General features: G+C 45.0%; 1 protein-coding gene, 1 long non-coding RNA gene and 1 pseudogene across 3 annotated transcripts in view; 1 reads left to right on the forward strand and 2 right to left on the reverse strand.

Annotated features, from left to right (window-relative positions):
• The window catches only part of MFSD4A (major facilitator superfamily domain containing 4A), a 33133-nt gene extending 27423 nt beyond the window's left edge, over positions 1 to 5710 (reverse strand). Inside the window, exon 1 of the mRNA XM_054491761.2 lies at positions 5414 to 5710. Coding sequence (XP_054347736.1) covers positions 5414 to 5643 — 230 coding nt within the window. The 5' untranslated portion in view covers positions 5644 to 5710. The remainder of the gene's footprint in view (positions 1 to 5413) is intronic.
• Positions 5408 to 20346, forward strand: LOC129038594 (uncharacterized). 2 transcript variants are annotated; one of them, XR_008503184.1, is made up of 4 exons: positions 5408 to 5584; positions 16103 to 16202; positions 16352 to 16486; positions 17166 to 20346. It is a non-coding gene; the product is annotated as an uncharacterized LOC129038594 (long non-coding RNA). The 2 variants fall into 2 exon arrangements; XR_008503185.1 differs by having other exon boundaries at positions 17793 to 20346.
• LOC129022809 (U2 spliceosomal RNA) lies at positions 7908 to 7997 on the reverse strand (annotated as a pseudogene).
• Positions 20347 to 27074: the final 6728 nt, after the last annotated feature.

Here is a 27074-nt window from a genome sequence, read left to right on the forward strand (position 1 = left end):
TTTGCATGCCTGGCTCTCTCCTGTCACGCAAGAGTCAGCTTTAATATCATCTCCCCAGAAAGGGCTTCCTTGATCACCTAGCTAAGTAGCCCCCAAAATATGCCACTCTCCATGCTACCCTGCTTGATTTCCTTCATTTCACAATGTAAAGTTCTCCAGAGTGTGGGCTCCAAGAGTGCAGTGACTTTTACTTTGTCTGTTGTATTCACCCTTAAAACAGGATCTGGCTCAAGAGGTATTTGTTGAATGAGTGAATTAATGGGTGATATAAGTTTTGAGATTTTTGTTTTGGTTTTTGAGATAGGGTCTTGTTCTGTTGCTCAGGTGGGAGTGCAGTGGTGCAATCATGGCTCACGACAGCCTCAACCTCCAGGCTCAAGTGACCCTCCCACTTCTGCCTCCTGAGTAGCTGGGACTATAGGTGTGCACCACCATGCCCAGCTAATTTAAAAATTTTTTTGAGACAAGGTCTCACTTTGTTGCCCAGGCTGGTCTTGAACTCCTGCCCTCAAGTGATCCTCCCACCTTGGCCTCCCAAAGTGCTGGAATTACAGGTGTGAGCCACCGAACCTGGATTTGAGGTTTTTTTAACTTAAAAAAAATTGATATATAAATTACATAGTATAAAATTCACATATTTAAGCGTACAATTCAATGGTTTTTAGACTATTTGGAGTTGTAAAACCATCACTACAATCTACCTTTAGAGCATTTCTGTCACCCCAAAAAGAAATCTTATATCCAGGCCGGGCGCAGTGGCTCACACCTGTAATTCCAGCACTTTGGGAGGCCAAGGTAGGCGGACTGCTTGAGGTCAGGAGTTTGAGGGCAGCCTGGCCAACACGGTGAAACCTGTCTCCACTAAAAATACAAAAATTAGCTGGGTATGGCAGTGCATGCCTGTAATCTCAGCTTCTAGGGAGGCCTGAGGCATGAGAATTGCTTGAACCCGGGAGGCGGAGTTTGCAGCGAGCCGAGATCGCGCCACCTCACTTCAGCTTGGGCAAAAGAACAAGACTATGTCTCAAAAAATAAAAATAAAAAAGAAATATTATATTCATTAGTAGTCACTCCCCATTCATCTCCACACCTTACCCTTAGCCCTAGGCAACTACTAATTTACCTTCTGTATCTGCAGATTTCCTTATTCTGAACTTTTACATAAATAAAATGATACAATATGTGATCTCTTGTGTCTGTCTTCTTTCACTTAGCGTAGAGTTTTCCAGATCATCCATGGTATAGCATGTGTCAGTATCTCATTCCTTTTTATGGCTGAGTGATATTCCGTTGCATGGATACACCACTTTTTTTTTTTTCTTTTTTTGAGACAGAGTTTCGCTCTTGTCACCCAGGCTGGAGTGCAATGGCACAATCTCGGCTAACTGCAACCTCCGCCTCCTGGGTTCAAGTGATTCTCCTACCTCAGCCTCGCGAGTAGCTGGGATTACAGGCACGCACCACTATGCCTAGCTAATTTTTGTTTTTGTTTTTTTTAAGTAGAGACGGGGTTTCACCATGTTGGCCAGGCTGGTCTTGGACTCCTGACCTCAGGTGATCTACCCGCCTCAGCCTCCCAAAGTGCTGGGATCATAGGAGTGAGCCAACGCGCTGGGCCAATCCACCACATTTTTGTTTTGTTTTGTTTTGACACTGGAGTCTCACTATGCTGCCCAGGTTGTCTTTGAACTCCTGGGCTCATGCGAGCGTCCCACCTCAGCCTCTCAGGTAGCTGGAACAACAAGGCATCCACCACCACACCTGGCTGGATAGACCACGTTTTTGTTTGTCCATCCATCCGCTAATGGACATTTGCTTTGTTTCTACTTTTTGACTGGGATGAATAATGCTGCTATGAACATCCACGTACAGGTTTAGTGTGTGGACATACATTTTCAGTTCTTTGGGGATCATACCTGGGAGTTGGGACCCTATGATAGCCCCATGTTTAGACTGATTTTTAAAATAAAGACAATGTCTGGTACTGGATGCTCAGTAGGCTTTTGGCACAGGTTTGTTGCATGCTGATTGGTAGACAAGGTGCTGGAGGGAGAGGCAGAGGCTTTCTGGATGGGAGACCAACCAGAGCCCAGCTCAAGGGGAGAAGTTGTTTTGTCCTGTGTTCCAGGGACTGGAGGGGGCCAGCACGTCTGGGCAACTGGTGTATGGAAGAGAGGGTTTGGTGCAATAGCCAGGAGGGAGTCATAGCTAGGTCTGGGGCAGGGTAGGACTTGCAGATTAGAAGGAATTTGAGGGGGAAAAAAGGGAGGAAAAGAGAAAGTGAATAGGGCAAAGAGAGGAAGAACTCAACAGATCCTCTGACGAACCCTCTGTTAAGAGAGCATGGACAGGGGAAAGGCCAAGGTGAGGCTGGGAGAAGCCTGGGGAAGCACTGAAAGTTGTTTACTTACGCTGATGCCTCCGAGATAAAGGGGTCTCCCAACTGCCTAGGGCGGTTAGACTGGTCCCCAAGAAACCAGGAAAAATCCTAACCTTTAATCTAAATACCCCTTCCCCTTTCCTGCCTGACAAAGCACATACCTACACACCCTTGCCAACCAGGTGGCTTTTTGTTTTTCTCTGAGAGAGTGAGCAAGCTGGTGCTGCCCTGAGCTCAAGTCTTCCCCTGCACCCACTCCAATAGCCAAGGCTCTCCACTTTCCACACGTAGTCCTCCCAAAGCACATCCCTATGGAGGCCCCATTCTGCCTGCACCCTCAGTCTAGGCCCAGCAGTAGGCAGGACCTGACTAGGAACCCACGAGAAAGACACTGCCCCCAACTCTCCTCTCCCATGTGTCATCCTAAACTTTCTCCCACTCCCCCGCAACAGCTGGCTCTCACAGATTTGTTAAAGCAATCCCCCACTCACAAGTATAAACCAAGTGAGAGTGTTAGCTGGTAATCACTTAAGCTGCAAAGCACTTGCTTGCAGGGGTATTGCATTTTAACTGAGAAATGGTCCCATGGAATCCAGCTTCAAAGCTTTGTTGCAGGGCTGGTGGAGCTCCTGTCTGGGGGGATGGGAGACTGTGATGAGAACTGCCCAGAGTCAGCAAGGTAGTGGGAGATTGTCGCCTACACTCAAGGCCACCCCTGGACATCCCTCTGTTTCCACTGTATATCTGCTTTGCTCTTAACCAAAGGAAGGAGTTCTTCATGGCATTTTGTCTTGGGGGTGGGAGGACTGAGGTTCAGATTTTAAACCTCAACCACTGATAGGATCTACCCCACCCCCCAAAGATCCCAGCAGGAAGCCCCAGAGGGTCATCATTACATTCCCAGAAGTTGTCAGAGCTCAGGAATACCCAGCCCATGAGCATCCTTAGGGCTACTCATCCCAAACCTGTGCCTGATCTGCAGAGTTTATACTGATGACTCACAAAGCAAGAGGCATTGCCTAAGTATCTGTCTTAGAGACAACACCTGGGTTCAAATTCTGGCTAGGCCTCTTCTTAACAACCATGTGATGTGGGCCAAGTTTCTTAACCTCTCTGTGCCTCCACTTCCTTATGCATAAAATGGAGATAACAGTACTACTTTGCAAGGTGGTTGTGAAGATTAAATGGGCTGATACATGTGAAGTACTATGAATAGTGCCTGGCACACAGTTAAGTGCAGAATAAAGTTAGTTATCATTGTTACCATGATTTTTTTTCTCTTCTGTGAGCCAGTTCCTGCTGCAGGGTTCTCTCTGCTGCCTGTTCAGAGCCCCCTGTTGGGTAAGCAGTGCTGAGGGAGACACAAAACTACCCAGGAAGAGATGGCCCAGCTGGGTGGGTGTGCATCTCTGCTGGCTTCACGAACCCTGCCCTGCCAACCTGTCATTTCAAATCATCCTCCTTCCCCTCCGTGTTCTTTGCACTACATATGTTCTTTAAAAGTTCCAGGTAAAGGAGCTTTTGTAAGTCAAAGTACTTAAAACCGAAAAACCTCTGCTAGCCACAGATACTTTGTTTCTAATTAAACCTCTAGGCAGAATGAATCTTGAGCTTGTTCTTAAGATTTTCTGAATCTTCTGTATATTCCAATCCTGTACCACACCCACAAAACACTGGTGTACACAAGGAGACTTGCTTTTTAAGAGGAGAATAATTTGGTTTACAAGAGGATTTGGGGAAAATGAGGATAATCACTTCCAAAATTGGTCATGTTTTTAAGGCTTAAAGTGGGGTCCATCTGTACTGACACCTGTGCTCCCTCCACCAGCTCTGGAAGCAAGGTGGATGGAAACACCTGCCCTCATGAACACCTCTAGGCGTGAGCCAAAGGGCATGACCACAGCCCAGAACGGCCCCTCCAGAGGTTTCTCTGGGATAGCCCAACTGTGGTTTTGTCTCCAGGCCGGCTGCTTGCTCGACTGAGTCCATGGGATCTAGGAAACCACTCAGCCAGGAGCCGGGACTGGGGAAATCAAGCAGCAGCCTCTGGCTTGCAAGTCATCTATTCCCTATTCTATTATGGGTCTCTGTTTTCCATGCTGCACTGGGAGAGTGAATCTGGCTCTTTCCACAAGGGCCCCCGGAGGTGGCCCTGCCCAATTTAAGGCGAGAGAATAAGGCTCTGCAATGGTGTCAAAGGGGGATTTCTGGGGGTGGTGCCAGGGAGAGTCCAGAGCCCTGTCCTGGGGCAGAGGCCGAGCAGGAGTAGGATAAGGTGGGTGGGGAGTGGAGGGGAACCTTGGCACCAGGGCTGGAGAGTCACCTTACTAAGCTATGGGTAAAGTGTCCTGCCCCTCCCAACCTGGCCTTAACGGTGAGGTCCTGTGTGTCTCGGGGACCAATGCAGGAACCATGTTCTGGCTGCCTCAGGAGGAGGGCTACACAGAACCCACTAAACCCCGTGGCTACCCGGGGGAAGGGACAGCCTGTGTTAGCTGATGTGGAGCTGCCTACAGTGGAGCCTGGCCCTGAGAATCAGTCAAGCCGCAGGCCACCTCCAGCACCCTGCACCGCCACAGAGCTGGCCCTCCCACGGTCCTTCCACCTCACTGCCAATCCCGCCCCCGGCAGCCGGGGCTACTGACAAACCCCAGAGGAGCTGTGTAAGAGGGGCACCCTCCCCACCTCTGCAAACTCCATCACTCCTCTCCCCACGGGGCGGTGGGTGGGGGAAGCAGGTGGGAACTGGTTTTATCCTCTCACAGGGATGAGTGATAACAAATAAATAAGCCAGAAGTCACCTTCAGTCTCTGGAGAGAGTTTTCCAGGGAGAGCTGCTGGGGAGGGAGGGAGGGAGGCAGCTCTTCGGCCAAGGCGGAGCTGGGAGGGGTGGTCGCGGCCGGGAGGCGGGGGCGACGGGCAGCCCCACGGGGCTGGGGCAGAGGCCGGGTCGCGGGGCGGGAGGGAAGGGTCGGCCCGGCGAGGGTGGGTGCCGGGGGCCGCGGGGCGGGGGCGCACGGGCGCGGCACTCACGTCCTCTTGAAGACGCCCCCGAGGGCGCTGCCCAGCAGGAGGCAGAGCTGCTGCGAGAAGAAGACCCAGGAGATCTGGGGCAGCGAGCTGTGCGTCTGGCAGCGCAGGTCCAGCAGCGTGGGCCCCAGGAAGGCGATGCACAGGCCGAAGCTGAAGAAGACGCTCCAGTAGGTGAGCGTGGGCTGCAGGTTGCGGCGGAGCAGCCCCGACACGCGGCCGTCGCAGCCCATGGCGCAGGCTGGCGGGCTCGCGGATCTGGTCCCGGCGAGCCCGGTGCCCGAGTGCCGCCCGCGGGAGGGCCGGCCGGGCTGGGGAGGCCCGCGGCGGGGAGGGAGGGGCGGGGAGGGGCCGCCCCAGCGAGGGGCCCCGCCCTCGGGCCCGGGCGGCGGCGGGGGCGCCTCTGCGGCGGGTGGGCAGTGCGTCCGCTCCCGCGCCTTCCCCGTGCGGTGCCAGGCGCCGGCCTCCCCCTCCTACCCAAGCGCACAAGCTCGCCCTCCCCCGGCTGCGGAGACCAACCGGCAGCCGCGCTGCCCCCCGCCCGCTCTCCCTCGACCAGTCCCACCAGCCTCCGGATGCAGCCCCCAGGGACCGAGGGGCCCGAGCGCCCATTTTAGAGCCCGGCAGATGGAGAGCCCGAGACATCCTGTATCTCCGGATAAGGCTAGGGGCCCTCTCGCCGCACCCGGGCTGTGGCAGTGGAGGAAACCCGGACCTTTAAACCTAGGCGCTTCACAGATGGACTTCGAGGGTCTAACGGCACCCCCCTTTCCCCCAGAACAGAAGGCAAAATCTTGTTGTACATATGTTTCTTCTTGGGAGAGTATTCGTGCGTGCATGGCTTTCATTAGAACCCCAAGAGGTTAATCACATTGCCCTTTAGAAGGAGAACCCTAGAAACTCAACATCTTCCTCACACTAAGCTCCCTGGAAGGGCCTGAGATGAGGCCCTCCTCTCCACCTGGCCAGGTGCGGGAAGGAGGAGGATGACGCTGGTCTGTGCTGACTCTGTCTCTCTCCTAACTAGTTGGAGGAGGGCAGAGAGGGAAGGGCCGCGTCCTGGAGGAACCCCGGGAGGAATTCTGAAATAATCTCCTGGAAAAAAAAATTTAAAAAGAGTTCTGGGGAAAATTCTTTCTTCGATGGATAAATCCCTGGCAGTGAGTAGGGGTTGATTATTCTCTAGACTGGGTGTCCTTCGAGGAGCCTGCAGCTGACCTAGGCTGTCCCTTCATTAGGTGGCCTCTGGCTGGCTGGTGGGTTCTGTGTGTTCCCGCTCCTAAGGGAGCCAGGATCTGGCCCCTAGAGGCAGAACAGTAAGGCCCTGTGGTGTCCCCTCTGCCCAGGTGTTCTAGTAATGACAGGAGCCATGACATCATGTCCACTGGCCCACCAGGGGGACCAGTGCTGAAAAGACTGAGGAGGTATGTGGGCGGGTGTCCCCAAGACAACTTGGCATGAGGTGGGGCAACCAATTTCTCTTGCAGGTACTGGTCCCATCTCATAGCCGCACCCCTGCATCTGCCCTATCCCTTCTTGGACAGTGAGCCCCAGAGAAGGGGGAGTCCCAGGGTCCCTCTGGCTCATCACTCTGTGGGTAATGACAAGTACTTATTCGATAGTGATGATGGGGGGCCTGCACAGTAATTGTAATAAACTAAAAAGCTACCCTCTGGGGGAAAAAAAAACACCAAACAAATCATAACCACAAGTTTTTGACTGAGTCTTCTCTGCCACTATCACAGAACTCCAGGAACCATAGACGCTCAGAGTTGGAAGGAATAGCCTCCAATTGAGTCCCCTATCCCCTCCCCATAACTACCTTTGAATGCTTGCCAGTCCTGTTCTTGACTGACACCTCTAGTGCTGGGGACCTTGCATATTCCCAGGGGCTCTGCTTGCAGTGTGGATGAGCTCTGGTTGTAGAGAGAGTCTTAGGCAAAATTGAAATGCTTCGCCCTGTAACTGCTCCCCACGGCCCCACACAGAACAAATCTAATTGCTCTGTCATGTAAGTCCTTCACACCCAAAATGACCTTGCCCTAGTGATTTTGCTTCTCTAGCCCAAACACCTGAAATCCTTCCATAATTTCCCTAAATGGCGTTCCTCAACTACAGCACCTTGCTGGCTCAGCTCCACTAGCCACAGTAACAATGACCCTGCCACAATGAGGTAGCCCCCAGTGCCTGGGATGCTGGAAGCATTCTGAAGCTTGATCTAGGTGGTAGTTACACAGGTGTAAATATATGTAAAAATTTATTGGTCTGTAGATTTAAGATTTGTGCATTTTTGTCTGTAAGTTATACTTGATTAAAATAGTAAAAAGTAAAAATAAAAAGTAAGTAAAAATAAAGGGAGGCATTCCACCATGAATACAGTACTCAGCCCCTTTATAGTCAAAGACCTATTGGGTTCTGGTACTGTACAATGTCCTCTGGTTGATATAAGCAGATATGGAAACAAGTACAGTTGTCTCTCCGTATCCCATATCCCGCGGGGGGATTGGTTCCAGGAGTGCCTGCAGATACCAATATCTGATAAGAACAGAAACTACATTTGGTCTTAGCCAAAAGACTGAGAAGCGATAGATACCAATATCTGAAGATGCTCAAGTCCCTGATATAAAATGGCATAGTATTTGCATATAACCTACATCCATAGGCCTGTATACTTTAAATCATCTCTGGATTACTTATAATACCTAATACACTGTAAATGCCATGTAAATAGTTGTTATACTATATTGTTTAGGGAATAATGACAAGAAAAAAGTCTGTACATGTTCAGTACAGATGAATTTTTTTTCCCAAATATTTTCGATTTGCAGTTGGTTGAATTTACGGATGCAGAACCCACAGAGACAGGGGGCCAACTGTGCAACAGTGAGGTATGTTCTGTAATGGGGTAGTTTGAGGGCCTGGAGAGCTAAGTGTCTAATTCTGCCTGGGAAGGCTTCGTGGAAGAGGTGACTTTTGAGTGGGGTCTGAAAGGCAAGTCTATATGTGAAAAGGTTTTGCTTATTTTTGCTTTCTTCATCCCTTTCTCTGTCTCTTCTATTTTCCAGCATCACACACTGTCCACCTCCTCTAGGCATCTTTCCCAGATGAATTAATTCTATTAAATTCTCTTTTCCAGCAAGACTCTCATCCACTCCTGTACTGCTACCCCATCTTCACAAGGCCAGGTATTACATTCCACGGACTGTTCCTCCAGCCCCTTACAGGAGCCAGTTAAATCATGAGTTCCTAAGGGCTGGGAGTATATTTACCTGTGTTCTAACTCCACCCCTTCTCATGTGCCTCACATAAAAGAATGCCTTGCAGATAGCAAGTCCTGGATAAATAGCTGGTGAGGTGAATTGTTTGCACAAAAATTATACAATTACTTTTGGCTTTACATTTACATGTCTTATCTCCCACTTACAAGTTCCCCAAGGGCAGAGGCTATCCAGTCTTTCCTTTTGCTGTGTATTCACATGTCTGTTCTTAGTTGGGCACCTTGTGGTTATTCTTAAATTTGAAGGGCAAAACCTTGGATCCTTCTTTAACTACTCTCTGATTTCCCCCCTTATAAATTAGAAGGGAATTATCCCCCACCCTCACAAGCCATGGAAAGTGATCTGAGACTCCCAAATATGGAAAGGTTACATTAATTGGAATAAAGGATCTGTGGGAGTAAAGGGTTCTCAAGCTCTTGGAGCCTGAAATCTATTAATTGCCTCAAGGGTTGGCTCTCCAGAAGCCTTTTTCTGACCTTCCTAGGCTCCCTCCTTGGGGCTCCCAAACTATCCTAGTGCTGATTCTCTGTTTAGTGCCGCCCTTCCAAGGCAAGGACCACAGGATTGGTTAATCACTGGGTGCCTGGATTTCTGACTCCTTGGTGAGAGATGTTTATACTACACTGAACTCTTGTGCCTTTTTTTTTTTTTTTTTTTTTTTTTTTGAGATGGAGTCTTGCTCTCTTGCCCAGGCTGGAGTGCAGTGGCATGATCTTGGCTCACTGCAAGCTCCGCCTCCCAGGTTCACATCATTCTCTTGCCTCAGCCTCCCGAGTAGCTGGGACTACAGGCACCCACCACCATGCTTGGCTAATTTTTTTGTATTTTTAGTAGAGACGGGGTTTCACTATGTTAGCCAGGATGGTCTTGATCTCCTTATCTCATGATTCACCTGCCTCGACCTCCCAAAGTCCTGGGATTACAGGCGTGAGCCACCGCACCCGGCCTTGTATTTATTCATTTATTTTTATTTTTTTATTATTATTATTATTATTATTATTATTATTTGAGATGGAATGTAGCTCTGTCACCCAGGCTGGAGTGCAATGGTGCAATCTCAGCTCACTGCAACCTCTGCCTCCCAGTTTAAAGTGATTCTCTTGCCTCAGCCTTCCAAGTAGCTGGGATTACAGGTGCACGCCACCACACCTGGCTAATTTTTGTATTTTTAGTACAGACAGGGTTTCACCATGTTGGCCCATGGTGATCTGCCCATCTCAGCCTCCTAAAGTGCTGGGATTACAGGCGTGAGCCACTGCACTCGGCTGAACTCCTATGCTTTATACCTGGAAGTTGAGTAGCAATAAATCACCTGCAGATCTTGGACCATCTATAGGTAATCTGTGTCATGGAAACACACAGAAGAAAGTAAACAAACAATGAAATAAGAGTTAGATACCCTTACCACTATCCTTTTACATGCATTACAGCTGCAGAAATTCCTTAGTGTGTAAACCCATGTTGTGTATTTTGTTTTTGTTACTGTTTCTCTTAGAATTGAAAACCTTAAATATTTAAACAAGATATAAAGAGACCTGATTCTTACCAGCCTAGTGGGGAATCACTGGGACTTCGGCTTGATTTCATGCTTAGCAGGATTCTCTTAGTGACCTGGGGCTGCCCTCTGTCCCCAGGGCCTTCTGGTCTCTGCTTCGCAGATTCTGCAGAGGCCAGGCAGGAGCAGTAGAGTGAAGTCTCCAGCTCAAGGTCATTAAGCACATCCTGCAGTTCCTCTGGCCATTCTGGGTCATGAAGCCACCCCTCCCCCATCTCCGGATTTTGTCTTGTCACTCCCTATATGGTTGTTCTGCTGGCCAGAGTGTGGGGGTGGATTGGAAGGCTCAGTCTGAGGTTGGCATGGGGCGGATGGCAGATAGTTTGGTGCCAAGGACTATACCTGGATGGCCCAGCCATCCTAAGGCATAGGAATGCAAATACAGCAGAGGCGGGTGTGTGTACAAAGAGCCTCCTTTACCAAATATCCGGTTGAGCTACTTAGTGCTAGCCTGTCTGGAGGGTAAGGGGAGTGGTCACACAAGTGCCAAGAAAGGGAGGGACAGGAGGAGGTGAGATGACCCAGAAGCATCTTAGAGTTAGACCAGTTGCCATAAACACCCTGGAGAGGTGTTGCCTAGCGTCTGGCATTTAGTTGGTGCTTACTAGGTGCTAGTGCTTAAAAGTGCTAGTTGAAACTAGTCTAACGGACAGTTGGAAGGACTCTCTGAAATTAGTTCAACCAGCCGGGCATGGTGGCTCATGCCTGTAATCCCAGCACTTTGGGAGGCCAAGGAGGGCAGATCACCTGAGGTCAGGAGTTCGAGACCAGCCTGACCAACATGGAGAAACCCCATCTCTAATGAAAATACAAAATTAGCCAGGCGTGGTGGCGTGCGCCTGTAATCCCAGCTACTCGGGAGTCTGAGGCAGGAGAATCAGTTGAACCCAGGAGGCAGAGGTTGCAGTGAGCCGAGATTGTGCCATTGCATTCCAGCCTGGGCAACAAGAGTAAAACTCCGTCTCAAAAAAAAAAAAAGAAAGAAAAAGGAAGAAGGAAGGAAGGACGGACAGACGGACGGATGGACAGAAGGAAGGAAGGAAGGAAGGAAGAGATTAGTGCAACCTCCCACTCAGAAATGGGATTCCACTTACAGCATCCAGCATCCCTGCAGGTAGCCACCTGGCCTCAGCTTGAGCATGCCTAGGCTCAGGAATCAGAGGATCTAGCCCAGGCTGTGAAATCAGTGAGAAACTGACCCTCGGTTTCCTCGTTTTTTAAATGGGGTGAATAAGAACTCCCTTACTGTGAGAAAATGTAGACAGTATGTAACATAGGAGCTGGTACACCAGGTTCCTAATAAATTCTCATGGTTATTATTATTATTAACAACAACACAAACTGCCATCCTCATTTTGTGCACTAGAACAGTGGCTGGCAAAGCGTGTCCCTGGACCACCAGCAGCAGCATGTCTGGGGAACTTGTTAGAAATTCAGACTCTTGGTCTTGCCCAAGACTAGCTGAATTAGAAACTCTAGGGGGGAGGCTCAGTAACCTGTTTTGTTTTTGTTTTTGTTTGAGACAGAGTCTAGCTCTATCGCCCAGGCTGGAGTGCAGTGGTGTGATCTTGGCTCACTGGAGCCTCCGCCTCCTGGGTTCAAGCGATTCTCCTTCCTCAGCCTCCTGAGTAACTGGCATTACAGGCGCGCGCCACTACATCTGGCTGACTTTTCTATTTTTAGTAGAGATGGGTTTTCACCATATTGGCCAGGCTGGTCTCGAACTCCTGACTTCAAGTGATCCACCCGCCTTGGCCTCCCAAAGTGCTGGGATTACAGGCGTGAGCCACCGCGCCCAGCAATCATCTGTGTTTTAACAAGCGCTTCAGGGGATTGAGATGCAGTTACAGTTTGAGAATCACCACTTTAGAGCCACTAAGCAAAAGTCTAATTCCCATTCTACAGAGAGCCATTCACTATTGGAATACACTGTATGTTCTTTTGAAGTCTTATTCCTGACATCATCGTCTCTGCTTCCTTCAGCCATCTCTCATTTACCAAGTACTCCTTTGCTATTCTTATCGCACCGTCATGCCATGCTGTCACGGTCAGCGACCCTCTCAAAAAGGGTGGCTCCCGGCACTGCACCCAGGGCTCCCGGTGGTCTGAGCAGTGCACAGTGCAATGGGCTTGCTGCCTCCTCTTCTCTAGAAATTCTGACAACTATTTATTCAGTGCCCACTCCGTGCCAAGCACATAACATATAGTATTTTTTAGTTTACTGTTTTGATTGAGGTTAAACTTACATATATTAAAGTGCACAAGTCTTAAATAGCTTGATGATTTTTATGTGTACACATCTATGTGACCACCATCCACATCAAGATATAGAACATTTCCAGCACCCATGCCAGAAACAGTAGTGTACTTGCTCCACATTATGTATGTGAGAGCAGTAGTTCATTATTTTCATTGCTATGTAGTATTCCATTACATGGATATACCACAATATATTTTTCTCATCTACTATTGATGGACATTCAGATTGTTTTCAGTTTGCATCTATAATAAAGCTACTCTAAACATATGTATGCTTATTTTTTGGTGGACAGAAGCTCCCATTCTATTCAGTTTATGTCCAGAAGTGAAATTGCTATGTCACAGATAGGTTTGGTTTTAGTAGATGCTGCAAGACAGTTTTTCAAAGTGGTTGGTCCAGTGTACACTCCTACTAGAGTTTTAGTTCCTCATCCTTATCAACACTTGGCATTGTCAGTCCTCCCCTCCCCTCGCCTCCCGTGTAGGGGTACTAGTATCTCAAAGGTTTTCATTTGCATTTCCCTCATGACAAATACGGTTCAGTATCTCATCATATGCTTATTGGCAACTCGCACATCCTCTTTTTTGAAATATCCCTTTGAGTCTTCAGCCTACTTTTAAAATTGGGTTGTCTATCTCTTTGAAATTTATTTAGGAGTTCTTGATATATGCTGGATATGAGTTCTTTGTCAGTTACATGTGTTGTAAATACCTTTTCTTTGTCTGCACATACATTATTTTTTCCTTTTATCTTTGATTGACCCAGAATAATTGTACATACTTACGGGGTACAGAGTTTTTTTTTATCTGCATAGTCTGAGGACAGGGAGTGATGTTGTGATACAGGTATAATGTATGTAATATATGTAATGATCAAATCAGGGCAATTAGCATATCTATCACCTCAAATATTTATCATTTTTTTTGTGTTGTGAACATTCAAAATCCTCTCTTCTAACTATTCAAAGATATACACTAAATTATTGTAAGCCGTGTTCATCCTACAGTGCTACATAACACTAGAACCTATTCCTCCCATCGAGCTGTAACTTGGTATCTATTAAGCATTCTCACCCTATCCTCCTCATCCCCCCACCCTTATAAATCTCTAATAACCACAATCCTATCTCTACTTCTATGAGCTCAATTTTTTTAAGCTCCACAAATGAATGTAATCTTGCTACATTAATATTTCCGTGCCTGAACTTATTTCACTTAATAGAATGCCTTCCAGGCTCATCATGTTTCTGTGAACGACAGAATTTCATTATTTTTCATGTCTGAATAGTATTCCATTGTGTATATAAACCACATTTTCTTTATCCATTCATCTGTTGATGTCCATTTAAGTTGAATCCATATCTTGGCTATTGTGAATAGAGCTTCAATAAACATGAGGATTCAGATAACTCTTTGATGTACTGATTTTCCTTTCTTTGTATAAATACTCAGTAGTGAGTTTGCTGGATTGTATGGTAGCTAGATCTATTTTTAGTTTTTTAAGGAACCTTCATACTGTTTTCTATAATAGTTTTACTAATTTGCATTCTCACCCATAGTGTATAAGATTTCTCTTTTTTCTGCATCCTTACCAGCATTTTTTTTTTATCATTTTAATGACAGCCATTCTTGTTGGGGTGAGATTATATCTTATTGCAGTTTTGATTTACATTTCCTTGATGATTAGTGATGCTGAGCATTTTTCTCTATATTTGTTTGGCCATTTGTATGTATCCTTCTGAGAAATGTCTATTTTTTTTTATCCTTTGCCCACTTTTTAATTTTTTTTTTTTTTTTTTTTTTGCTGTCGAGTTGTTTCTTATATATTCTGGATATTAGTCCCTTGTTGGTGAATACTTTGCAAATGTTTCCCCCCTTTATACAGGTTGTCTCTTCACTCTGTTGATTGTTCCTTTCACTGTGCAGAAGCTTCCTCATTTTATATAGTCCCATTTGTCTATTTTTGTCTTTGTTCCCTGTGCTTTTGAAATATTATGGATAAAATCATTGCCTAGACCAATGTCCTGAAGCATTTCCTCTATGTTTCCTTCTAGTAGTTTTGGGTCTTATGTTTGAGTCTGTAATCCATTGAGTTGACTTTTATACATGGTGCAAGATGAGGGTCTAATTTCATTATTCTGCATATGAATATCTAATTTTCCCAGCACCATTTATTCAAAAGACTATCCTTTCCCAGGGTATGTTTTTGGCAACTTTGTTGAAAATCAGTTGGCTGAAAATACATGGATTTATTTCTGGGTTTTCTATTCTGTTCCATTGGTCTATGTGTCTATTTTATACCAATACCATGCTGTTTTGGTTACTATAGCTCTGTAGCATATTTTGAAGTCAGTGTGATGCCTCCAGCTTTCTTTTTTTTTGCTCAGGATTGCTTTGGCTATTCCAGGTCTTTTGTGGTTCCACATGAATTTTAGGATTGTTTTTCTATTTCAGTTAAGAATGTCATTGGTATTTTGATACAGATTGTATTGGGTTTGTAGATTGCTTTGGGTAGTATGTTCATTTTACAATATTAATTCTTCTAATCCATGAGCATAAGATGTCTTCATTTTTTTGTGTCTCTAATTTCTTTCAGCAGTGTTTTATAGTTCATTGTAGAGATCTTTCACCTCCTTGGTTAAATTTATTTCTAGGTATTTTATTTTAATAAAATAAGTGAGATTGCTTTCTTGATTTCTTTTTCAGCTCGTTCATTATTGGCATATAGAAATGCTACTGATTTTTGTATGTCGATTTTGTATCTGCAACTTTACTCAATTTGTCTGTCAGTTCCAAGAGGTTTGTGTGTGTGTGTGTGTGTGTGTGTGTGTGTGTGTGTGTGTGATCTTTTAGATTTTTCTATATGTAAAATCCTGTTGTCTGCAGAGGGACAATTTGACTCCTGTTTTTCAATTTGGATACCCTTTGTTCCTTTCTCTTGCCTAACTGCTCTGGCTAGGACTTCCAGTACTAGTTGAATAAGAGTGATGAGGGTAGGCATCTTTATTTTGTTCTAGTTCTTAGAGGAAAGGGTGTCAGCTTTTCTTCACTCAGTATGATGTGAGCTGTGGGTTTGTCATATATGGCCTTTATTGTATTGAGGTATGTTTCTTCTAAACCTAATTCGTTGAGAGTTTTTATCATGAAAATATGTAGAGTTTTATTAAATCCTGTTTCTGCACCTATTGAGATGATCATATAGTTTTTGTCCTTTATTCTGTTGAAGTGATGTATCATGTTTATTGAATTGCAAATGTTGAACTATTCTTGCATTCCTGGAATAAATCTCACATGATCATGGTGTATTATTACCTTTATGATGTGTTGTTGGATTCTGTTTGCTAATATTTTGTTGAGGATTTTTGCATCTATGTTCATCAGAAATATTGGCCTGTAGTTGTCTTTTTCTGTTTTGTCCTTGTCTGGTTTTTGATATCAGGTATCAAATGCTGTCCTCGTAGAATGAGTTTGGAAGAATTTCTTCCTCTTTAATTATTTTGGAACAATTTGAGAAGAATTGGTGTTAGACTCCCCTCCCCTCCTCTCCCCTCCCCTCTTCCCCTCTCTCATCTCCTCTCCTCTCCTCTCCTCTTTTGACAGGGTCTGGCTCTGTAACCCAGGCTTGAATGCAGTGGCATGATTGGTGCAATCTTGTTAGCTATTATTGGTCTCTTCAGGTTTTCTTTTTGGCTCAATCTTGGTAAGTTATATATATTCAGGAACTTATCTATTTCCTCTAGGTTTTCCAATTTGTTGGCATATAGATGTTCATAACAGTTTCTAATGATTCTTTGTATTTCTGTGGTGTCAATTATGTCTCCCTTTTCATTTCCGATTTTTTTTTTTAAGAGATGGAGGCTCATTTTGTTGCCCAGGCTGGAAAGCAGTGGCTATTCACAGGCACAATCATCACACACTGTAGCCTCGAACTCCTGGCCTCGAGCAATTTTCCTGTCTCAGCCTACAAAGTTGCTGGAACTCTAGGTATGTGCCACCGTGCCTAGCTTCTGATTTTATTTATTTGGGTGTTCTCTTTTTCTTAGTCTAGCTGATGATTTGTCAATTTTGTTTATCTTTAGAAAAAACAAGTTTTCATCTTTTGGTACTATTTTTAGTCTCTATTTTGTTTAGTTCTGCCCTGATCTTTATTATTTCTTTGCTTCTACTAATTTTGGGTTCGATTTGTTTTTGCTTTTCTGGTTCCATGAGGAGCATCATGGGGTTGTTTATTTGAAATCTTTCTACTTTTTAGATATAAGTATTTATTGCTATAAACATCTCTCCTAGTATTGCTTTTACTGTATCCTGTGGGTATTGGTATGTTGTGTTTCCATTTTCATGTTTCAAGACTTTTTTTTATTTCCTTTCTAATTTCTTCATTGACCCAGTGGTTGTTCAGGTATGTATTATTTAATTTCCATGTATTTGTAGAGTTTCCAGGGGTCCTTTTGTTATTGATTTCTAGTTTTACTCCATTGTAGTTTGAGAAAATACTAGGTATGGTTTTGATTTTTTTTTTTTTTTCATAGAGATGGGGTCTCACTCTATGCTGCCCAGGCTGGTCTCAAGCTCCTGGGCTTAGGCAATCCTCCTGCCCCCCGAAGTGTTGAGATTACAGACGTGAGCCACCATAGCCGGCCTAATATATATATATATATTTTAGATGGAGTCTCTCTCTGTTGCCCAGGCTAGAGTGCAGTGGCACGATCTTGGCTCACTGCAACCTCTGCTTCCCGGGTTCAAGCGATTGTCCTGCCTCAGCCTCCTGAGTAGCTGGGATTACATACGTGCACCATCACGCCCGGCTAATTTTTGCATTTTTAGTACAGATGGGGTTTCACCATGTTGGCCAGGCTGGTCTGAACTCCAGACCTCAAGTGATCCACACGCCTTGACCTCCCAAAGTGATGGAATTACAGGTGTGAACCACCATGCCCAACCTAGCCAGCCTGATTTTTTTAATATTTGTTGGGATTTATTTTGTGACCTAACATATGCTCTATCTTGGAAAATGTTCCATGCATATACATTAACTTTAATCTTCACAATGGTCCTGTGAGGTAGGCATTATTATCCCTATTTTATGGATAAGAAAACTGAGGCTCAGGAAGGCAGAGTAACTTGCCTAAAGTCACACAGCATAAGTAGCAAAGCTGAGTTTTGAGCCTGCATTGCCTGACTCCAAAGTCTGGATCCTTCCCATGAGAATGTCTGCCTCTCACATTCAACTCCAATACACACATCTAAGACTAGTGCATAAGCTGATAGCTGTTAACATTTTCCCCCACAGAAAATGCAGTTGAACCAAGCCTTCCTATCTTGTCTATGAGCAGCTGATTCTTTGAATCTAAAGAATTGATACAGGACTTGATACATGTGGAATAACAGAAAGAACCTGGACCTTGGAGTGAGACAGGCTTAGACTTGAGTTCTGGCTACACACTTGGCTGTGCCAACTCAAGGCAGCTACCTTGACATTATAAGGCTGATTTTCTTCAACTGTAAAATGTCGATGTAGGATTACATGATAACACATGCGAAGCCTCTAGTAGAACACTCAGGGCAGCACTGCTCAGGCTTCTTAGTTGCCTTCCCCTGATCCGGAGTGTCAATTAATCTTGGTTTGAGTTCCTCTTGCCCACCAGTGCACTTTGGTCCCCCATTCAGTCATGTAGCACGGGGCTATTCCTCCAGCTGTTCTTGAGTAAGCATGGCACCTCACATTCATATAGAATGGTTACTAATAGTCATCCAAGTTATTGAGAAAAATATTGACCACAATGTACCACTCTCCCACCCCACTTTTTCCTAATTAATCTTTCCTTTGGGACTCAGCTAAGTTGTTCATTCTGCTGGGAGTGCTCCGCCCACCCAGAGCTGCCCCGGGTGCCTGCCTTGTGTTCTCTGCATCCCCTCACCACCTTCCTTTGTGACAAGCAGTGGAGGTGTCTGTAACCCGAATCAGTACTGGATCAGGTCCTTGAGGATAGAGATTGGGTCACACAATTATCCTTATATCTTAGAGCACAGCACCTGCCTGGTACATAGCTGGCATTCAGAAAATATTAGCTACACAAAAATGTGTTTAAGTATTATAACCTTGAGTTGATGAAACTCTGAGGCAAGAAATAGTATTTATAGAGGATTTCATGAAAAATGTACAATTTATCGATCTCATCAGTTCTCAGATTTGGCTATACATTAAAATCCCCTGGAAACATAGAAAAAATCAGAATCTCTGGTTGGTGGAGTCCTGTGTTGGTATTTTGCAAAAGTTCCCAGGGCTTCCTAATGTGCAGCTAGGGTTGGAAACCACTGCTCCAGAAAATCCACATTTTACCACTGAAGAACTGCCTGCATATCCTGTACCATTTAGACCCTGCACTAAAGTGCCTTTATTGAATTATACTTGGGCTTTGTGTCCAATTTGACTGAACCTAGTATATAACTGTGTGACTCTTGTCACCGGAGATATGGGGAGATGTTGTCAATGGATCCTCTTTATGAAGACACACCAGAGAGATGCCTATTGGGCATCAGCACCAAAAAAAGGCCATGATCCTCCTGAGCAACCAGTTCATGTTTGTCTTACGGATTCCAGGAATCATTTAGTTAACACTATTTTCCAGGTTTGTAGTAGCTGCTGCAAAGCCATGTAGTAGCTCAAGATCAAAGCCATGGTCCATCTTTATCACCTATAAAGAATTTTGTGGTGTATGTGTTACAATTGACTTGGTTCTGCTTTATTTTTTGTCTTTTTCTCTTCACCCTCTGATATGGTTTAGGTCTGTGTCCCTGCCCAAATCTCATGTCAAATTATAATTCTCAATGTTGGAGGAGGGGCCTGGTGGGAGGTGATTGGATCATGGGGGCAGACATCCCCCTTGCTGTTCTCTCAATAATGAGTTTTTATGAGATCCGGTTGTTTGAAAGTGTGTAGCACCTCCTCCTTTGCTCTCTTTTTCCTGCTGGCCATGTGAAGATGTGCCTGCTTCCCCTTCGCCTTCCGCCATGATTGTAAGTTTTCTGAGGCCTCTCCAGAAGCAGAAGCCTTTATAGCCCACAGAACTGTGAGTCAATTAAACCTCTTTTCTTTATAAATTACCCAGTCTCAGGTATGTCTTTATATCAGTGTGAAAATGTACGAATACACCCTCCTTTCCTTAACTTTTTCTATAATAAAGCTTTTTGAGATAATTCACATATCATAATATTCACCCTTTTAAAGTGTACAATCCAGTGGTTTTTAGTGTATTTACAAGATTGTGTGACCATCACTACTAATTTCAGACCATTTCCATCACCCCAAAAAGAAACTCCATACCCATTAGCAGTCACTTCTCATTCTCTCTTCCCCTTGACTTACTTTCTGTCTTTATGGATTTGCCTGTTCTAGATATTTCATATCTAGATATTTCATATAAATAGAATCATACAATATGTGGCTTTCTGTGTCTGGTTTCCTGTACTTAGCATAATGTTTTCAAGGTTCATCCATGGTATTGGTATTTTATTCCTTTTTTATGGCTGAATAGTATTCTATTGTATGGACATACCACATTTTGTTTATACATTCGTCAGCTTTTTGGCTATTATGAATTATACTGCCGAGAATATTCATGCACAAGTTTTTATGTGAATATGCTTTAGTTCTCTTGGGTACCTACTAGAGGGGTGGTTTGTTGTGTCAAATAGTAACTCTGTGTTTAACTTTTTGAGACCCTTTCCTCATTTAAAGAAAGGTTTTTATCTTATAGTATAGTATGTATCTCTGTAAGCCACTACAGATTCCTCTTTTTGGAATGAGGTGGCATATAAATAAATAAATAAAAAGTCACAAAGCACTCCCAAGCCATCTGTTTAATAATCTGTGCTAGAATGTTGCCAGGATTCTATATTGAGCCGTTTGGTCTATAGTTTCCAGAAATACCTTCTGTCTCCTTGTAAAAATCAGAACAGTTTCCCATCTCCACTGTCCTCAAGTATCTAGGTTGTTTTTCAGTCCTACCTGCAAGGGATTTCATGACTCTGGTGTCTTACCTGAATCGGGCCCCCAGAACTCACCTATGGCCACAAAAGGTCTGCCCTCCACCTTCTCATCTGTCTTGTGACACACTTAAAATGTTTTGTATCAAAGTAATTCATGCACATGGTTAAAAATAAACTAGAACAGAAGAGCTTACAGTCCCCTACCTCATCCCTCCCACCTCTAGTCTTGCTCCCCAGAGACAACTGCTTCTAACTCTTTTAGCTCTTTATTCTGGGAGTAACTTCCATATCTCTAAATAATATGCTAATGCCACTGTTCCTTGGTTTTTCAAATTTAAACATCCTCTATTAATTTATAATTATCAAAAATGAGGTGGGGCACGGTGGCTCACGCCTGTAATCCTAGCACTTTGGGAGGGTGAGGCAGGCAGATTGCTTGAGCTCAGGAGTTCAAGACCAGCCAGAGCAACATGGTGAAACCCTGTCTCTACTAAAATACAAAAAATTAGCTGGGTGTGATGGCACGTGCCTGTAATCCCAGCTACTTGGGAGGCTGAGACAGGAGAATTGCTTGGACCCGGGAGGCAGAGGTTGCAGCCTGGGTGACAAAGCCAGACCCTATCTCACACACACAAAACAATGATAATAATAATAATTTATCAAAAATGAGGATTTAGTTTACATATCTAATCCAAACAACCCTCCCCCCACCCTACTGTCAGTACAGTTATATAACTGTTCTTATTTAATTCCTCTAAATAAAATAAAAATAAATCTGTCAATTACCTCTGTTGCTTTAGTGACTACATCTTTATTTTTCATCCCACTAGCTGTTGATAGTAGTTTTGACTCACTGTTTATAGGATAAAGATATCATCACTCCTACCTTTCCCTTTAGGCTGCCCTTCCCAACTTCTGTCTTCTGAACATTTACTTTTTTTTTTTGAGACAGAGTCTTGCTCTGTCACCCAGGCTGGAGTGCTGTGGCATGGTCTTGGCTCACTACAACCTCCGCCTCCTGGGTTCAAGTGATCCTTCTGCCTTAGTCTCCCAACTAGCTGGGATTACAAGCATGCAGGATCACACCCAGGTAATTTTTGTATTTTTAGTAGAGATAGGGTTTGGCCATGTTGGCCAAGCTGGTCTCAAACTCCTAACCTCAAGCGATCCACCCACCTAGGCCTCCCAAAGTGCTGGGATTACAGGAATGAGCCGCTGTGCCTGGCACATTTACTTTAAATGTTCAATGTTGACAACATTTATGTTCCAATTTTCTCATTAGATTATGTTCTAATCTTCTGTACTTTGCTTATAGGTTTCTAAATGTTTAAATCCAATAAATAGTGTTTACATTTTGTGACAATGTAAATATTGTTTATTACAGAGCCACACAATGTCCTATGATGAATTTTCTTCTTTTATTTCTTCTAGTTTTTCATAAGAGTTTTGGATTGCCTTTCTTCTTTCTTCTTGTTTCCCTTCTCTTTTTTCTCTCTCTCTGTCTCTCTCTTTCTTCGACAGGGTCTCACCATGTCACCCAGGCTGGACTCAAGCCATCTTTCTAAGTAGCTGGGATTACAGACATGTGCCACCATGCCAGGCTTATTCTTTAATAATACCCTTGTCATTTCCTCAAGTCTGCTCCCGCCTTTCCAGCAAATGAGTAGAGGTGCCTTATTTCTCAGGACCTGTTACACAGAGCCCTCTGCTCTTCCGCCACGTAGGTGTTGGCCTGGGGCTTCTTCCTTTCACTGACGCCCTGGGCCTGGCAGCCCTCCCTCCCTCCCTCCTTCTCTTCCTTTCTTCTGCTTGTTTCTTCTTTGTTTATGCTCTCATTTTGCTGCACCACATCTTTAATTTCTCAAGGAGTGTGTGGTATGTAGGTTTTCTGAGTCCCTCATGTCTGAAAGTATCATTGCTCCACCCTCACACTTGAATGGTAATTTGGACAGATATAGAATTCTTGGTTGAAAATTGCTTTGGTCATTGAATATTGAAGGCATAGTTCTAGCCTTTGCTGGTGAGAACTTTGAGGCCATCTGATGCATATATATATATATATATATATATGCAAATTATATATACACACATATAAATATATATACATATACATATACATATACATATATATATTTTTTTTTTTTTTTTGAGACGGAGTTTTGCTCATGTTGCCCAGGCTGGAGTGCAATGGTGAGATCTCAATTCACCACAATGTCCGCCTCCCAGGTTCAAGCGATTTTCCTGCCTCAGCCTCCTGAGTAGCTGGGACTACAGGCATGTGCCACCATGCACGGCTAATTTTGTATTTTTAGTAGAGATGGGGTTTCTCCATGTTGGTCAGGCTGGTCTCAAACTCCTGACCTCAGGTGATACACCCACCTTGGCCTCCCAAAGTGCTGGGATTAAAGGCGTGAGCCACCACACCCAGCCTCTGATGCCTATATTTTTAGAGGTACTCTTTCTTTTTTCTTTCTTTTGTTACCTCTAAGGAAATTTTTAGGTAACCTTTCTTTCTTTCTTTTTTTACCTCTAAGGAAATTTTTAGGATCTAGATATACTATCATTTAGATATAAAACTAATTGTCTTACCTTCCAACACCTTCTAATGACTTTTTAATTTCTGTGATCCTATCTTTAATTTCCAGTAGTTCACACTTATTCTCTGATTACTCCTTTTCATAGCATCCTGTCCTTGTTTAGGGATGTAACACCTCTCCAATCTATCTGAGAATGCCTGAAATATTTAAAATGTTCTTTTGTCTTCTGTTTCCTCAATTACTTCTCTTTCTTATGAAGCTCTGCCCTGACCACCACCACCATTTATCCTTGTCTCTTTTTCATGCTAAGGTCATTTTTCAAATGTCTGACGATCTTTGTCTTTTCATATTTAAGAGTGAGCCATCCTGGTCAGCTGGCAGATTTCATTTCTTTTCTTTCTTTCTTTCTTCTTCTTTTTTTTTTTTTGAGAGTCTCACTCTGTTGCCCAGGCTGGAATGCAGTGGTACGATCTTGGCTCATTGCAACCTCTGCCTCCTGGGTTCAAGCAATTCTCCTGCCTCAGCCTCTCAAGTAGCTGGGATTACAGGCGTGCACCACCACACCTGGCTAATTTTTTGTATATTTTTTGTAGAGACGGTGTTTCACCATGTTGGCCAGGCTGGTCTCGAACCCCTGACCTCAAGTGATCCACCTGCCTTGGCCTCCCAAAGCGCTGGGATTGCAGGCGTGAGCCACTGTGCCCGGCCCATGAATGGAAATTTTCAATTCCCTCTTAATGTGTGTGTTTTATCTTTTTCAGAATGGTCATTCTCCTAACATAGGAGAATGAACAAATTGAAAGCTTCCTCATCATAATGAATATCTCTCCCTCTGTGAAACACAGGCTCCTGAAATCTGAGAGGCTCCTTCCTTCTCTGTTGGGCTTTTTTTTTTTTTTTTTTTTTTTGAGATAGTGTTTTGCTTTGTTGCCTGGGCTGGGGTGCAGTGGTGTGACCACGGCTTACTACACCCTCGACCTCCCTGGCTCAGGTGATCCTCCAGCCTCAGTCTCCTGTATGGCTGGAACCACAGGCACCACACCACCACACCTGGCTAAATTTTGTATTTATAGATTTATAGAGACGGAGTATTGCCTTTTTTGCCCAGGCTGGTCTTGAATTCCTGGGCCCAAGCGATCCTCCTGCCTTGGCCACCCAAAGTGCTGGGATTACAGGTGTGAGCCACCACGCCGAGCTTGTTAGGCTGCTTTTGTTTCTGACTTCAGATGCAGCTTCCCACTTGTCCCTGTCAGAGGCCTTTGTTTCCTCACCTCCAAATGCCAATTATGTCTGTGTCCTGTCAGTTCTAAGTACGGCATGTTCCTTGAATTCAGGGCTCTAGCTTCTTCTGTTGCCTCAGTCCAGTGGTTCTCGCCCATAGTTCAGTTCCAGGTGGTTTCTCCTGTACGATTGTAGCAGCCTCCTAGCTGGTCCCTGCCGACCCTCCCCTAATCCAGCCTTACCAGCTCTAAATTCAGACTTTATTATGTCCTTCATTTACAGCAAAAGAAGAACATTTTAAAGCAATTAACATCACTTCTATGGAGAGCTATTTGGCGATATCCACCAAAATTATAACTGCACCTGCCCTTTGACGTGCAATTTCACTTCCAGGAAGTTATCCTGCATAGAGTTGTACATGTAAAACGTGACGTATGTACCAAGTTATTTATTGCAGCACTGTTTATAAATAAAGCAAAAGATTATAGAGAGAGCGTGGTGGCGTGATCACAGCTCACTGCAGCTTCCACCTCCCTGGGCTCAGGTGATCCTCCCACCTCAGCCTCCCAAGTAGCTGGGACCACAGGCATGTGCCATTATGCCCAGCTAATTTTTGTATATTTTGTAGAAATTAGGTTTTGCCATGCTGCCCAGGCTGGTCTCGAACTCCTGAGCTCAAGTGATCCACCTGCCTTGGCCTCCCAAAGTGCTGGGATTACAGGCTTGAGCCACCATGCTAGCCCCTATGTTTATTTTATCTTATGTAAAAATGCAGATTCACTGAGCTAGATGAATGCATAGGTGACTAGTCCTCTACCCACCTCTCACAGGTGAAGGGCTGATCAAAGACTCAAAAGAATGCAACCATTTGCCTCTTATCTACCCATGCGTTTTAAACATTTCTTCCTATTTCACCAATATCCACCCTTTCTTCTTTAAATATTGAAGCCCTCAAAATCATCCTTGGAGACAGGCACAGACCTGTCTTCTGGATGTGCATCCTTAACCTTGGAAAAATAAACCTCTAAATTAATTGACACCTGCCTCAGAAACTTCTTGGTTTATAAAAGCATTAAAATATTAACTAGCAGTGGTTATTTACGGGTAGTTGGCATATGAGTGATTTTAGTTTTCTTTATCCTATTTCTGTTTCTCCCTCAATTTTTTTATGATAAGCATATCAATTCTAATAATCAGCAAAAAAATAATGGATGCTGCCCTCCCCCACATGGTGCACAGGATCAAGCTCAGTGTCTTCAATGCATTTCCATCCTCCTCCCCTATCATTTCCCAACCTCCCCCAGCACAGCAGGATCGGTGGTTTCTGAACATGGCCCCTTGGTTGTTCTCCCCTGTCCTGCAGAAATGCGACCCAGCCTCCACTGTGCAGCTCATGTGTCACCCCCTTCCAGATAGAATCAGCGGCTCTTTCCTTTGTGCCCATGTAGCCAACTGTTTCCCACTGGCCTGGGTTCCTGGTGGGTGTGGACCTTGTCTCCTTGTCCCTTTGCCACCTGGGATGGCCCCTGCCTTGACTCAGGGGGCGTGCCAAGTGCTGGCAAATGCAGGCTGAATGACCACAAGTCCTTGTTGCTTCCTCCACCTTCTGTGAGACGGTTGGGTTACGAGAGTCTGAGTTGGCCACAGTCCTCTCTTCACAGCGGTGTCTCCTTTCTGTGCATCACTGTTTCCGGGGTGTTCTGCTAGACATGCTGCAGTGCTTGTTCCCCACTGGGGGGGCCCTCGACTTAGCAGCATCCTTCAGACAGAGCTGCATCTTCCAAACCAAGGATGGTTACTGACCAACCCCCAGAGGTCTAGCTGGAGGAGAAGGGGCTCTCGGGACGGCTGGTTGGCCTCAGGAGAGGGGCAAGAGGAGGGCTTTTTCTCACATCCCGTCAGTAATCTTGGAGAAACTGGGGCTGGGAGCCCAAGTAACACATTTGTCCTGACACTTCCACTCCCTCCTGGGAACCTTCCAAGTCTTCTTGCCTGCACCTGTCCAAAAGAAAATTGGGCAGGAGGGGAGGAGACAGGAGCAGGGTAGTGACTGAAGCAGGGCCCAACCCCAATCTATCTCCTTTCCTCTCAGAGGATTTGAGATGGTTCCTTGCCTTTTCGCAGATTCATGGAGAAGAGCATAGCTGGCAGAGAATCCCATTCCTTCCCAGTTTCTCAGCATGCAAAGATCCCTTAATTCACAGACTGCCTGCACCCATCTCTTACCCAAGCCCTGCCCCCCAGTCCATATGGAAGTTGAACCTAAAGGAAATATTGTTTTTTGTTTGTTTGTTTGTTTTTTGAGACAGAGTCTCGCTCTGTCGCCAGGCTGCAGTGCAGTGGTGCCATCTCGGCTCACTGCAATTTCTGACTCCCTGATTCAAGGGATTCTCCTGCCGCAGCCTCCCGAATAGTTGGGATTACAGGCACGCGCCACCATGCCCAGCTAATTTTTGTATTTTTAGTAGAGACGGGGTTTCACCACATTGGCCAGGATGGTCTTGAACTTCTGACCTCAGGTGATCTGCCCGCCTTGGCCTCCCAAAGTGCTGGGATTATAGGCGTGAGCCACTGCGCCTGGCTGGTTTCTTTTTTTTTTTTTTTTTTTTTTTGAGATGGAGTCTTGCTCTGTTACCCAGGCTGAAGTGCAGTGGCACGATCTTGGCTCACTGCAACCTCTACCTCCTGGGTTCAAGCGATTCTCATGCCTCAGCCTCCCGAGTATCTGGGATTACAGATGTGCACCACCACGCTCGGCTAATTTTTGTATTTTTAGTACAGACGGGGTTTCACCATGTTGGCCAGGCTGGCCTTGAACTGACCTC

Source organism: Pongo pygmaeus, chromosome 1 (genome assembly GCF_028885625.2).
Source record: "Pongo pygmaeus isolate AG05252 chromosome 1, NHGRI_mPonPyg2-v2.0_pri, whole genome shotgun sequence".
Classification (NCBI taxonomy): domain Eukaryota; kingdom Metazoa; phylum Chordata; class Mammalia; order Primates; family Hominidae; genus Pongo; species Pongo pygmaeus.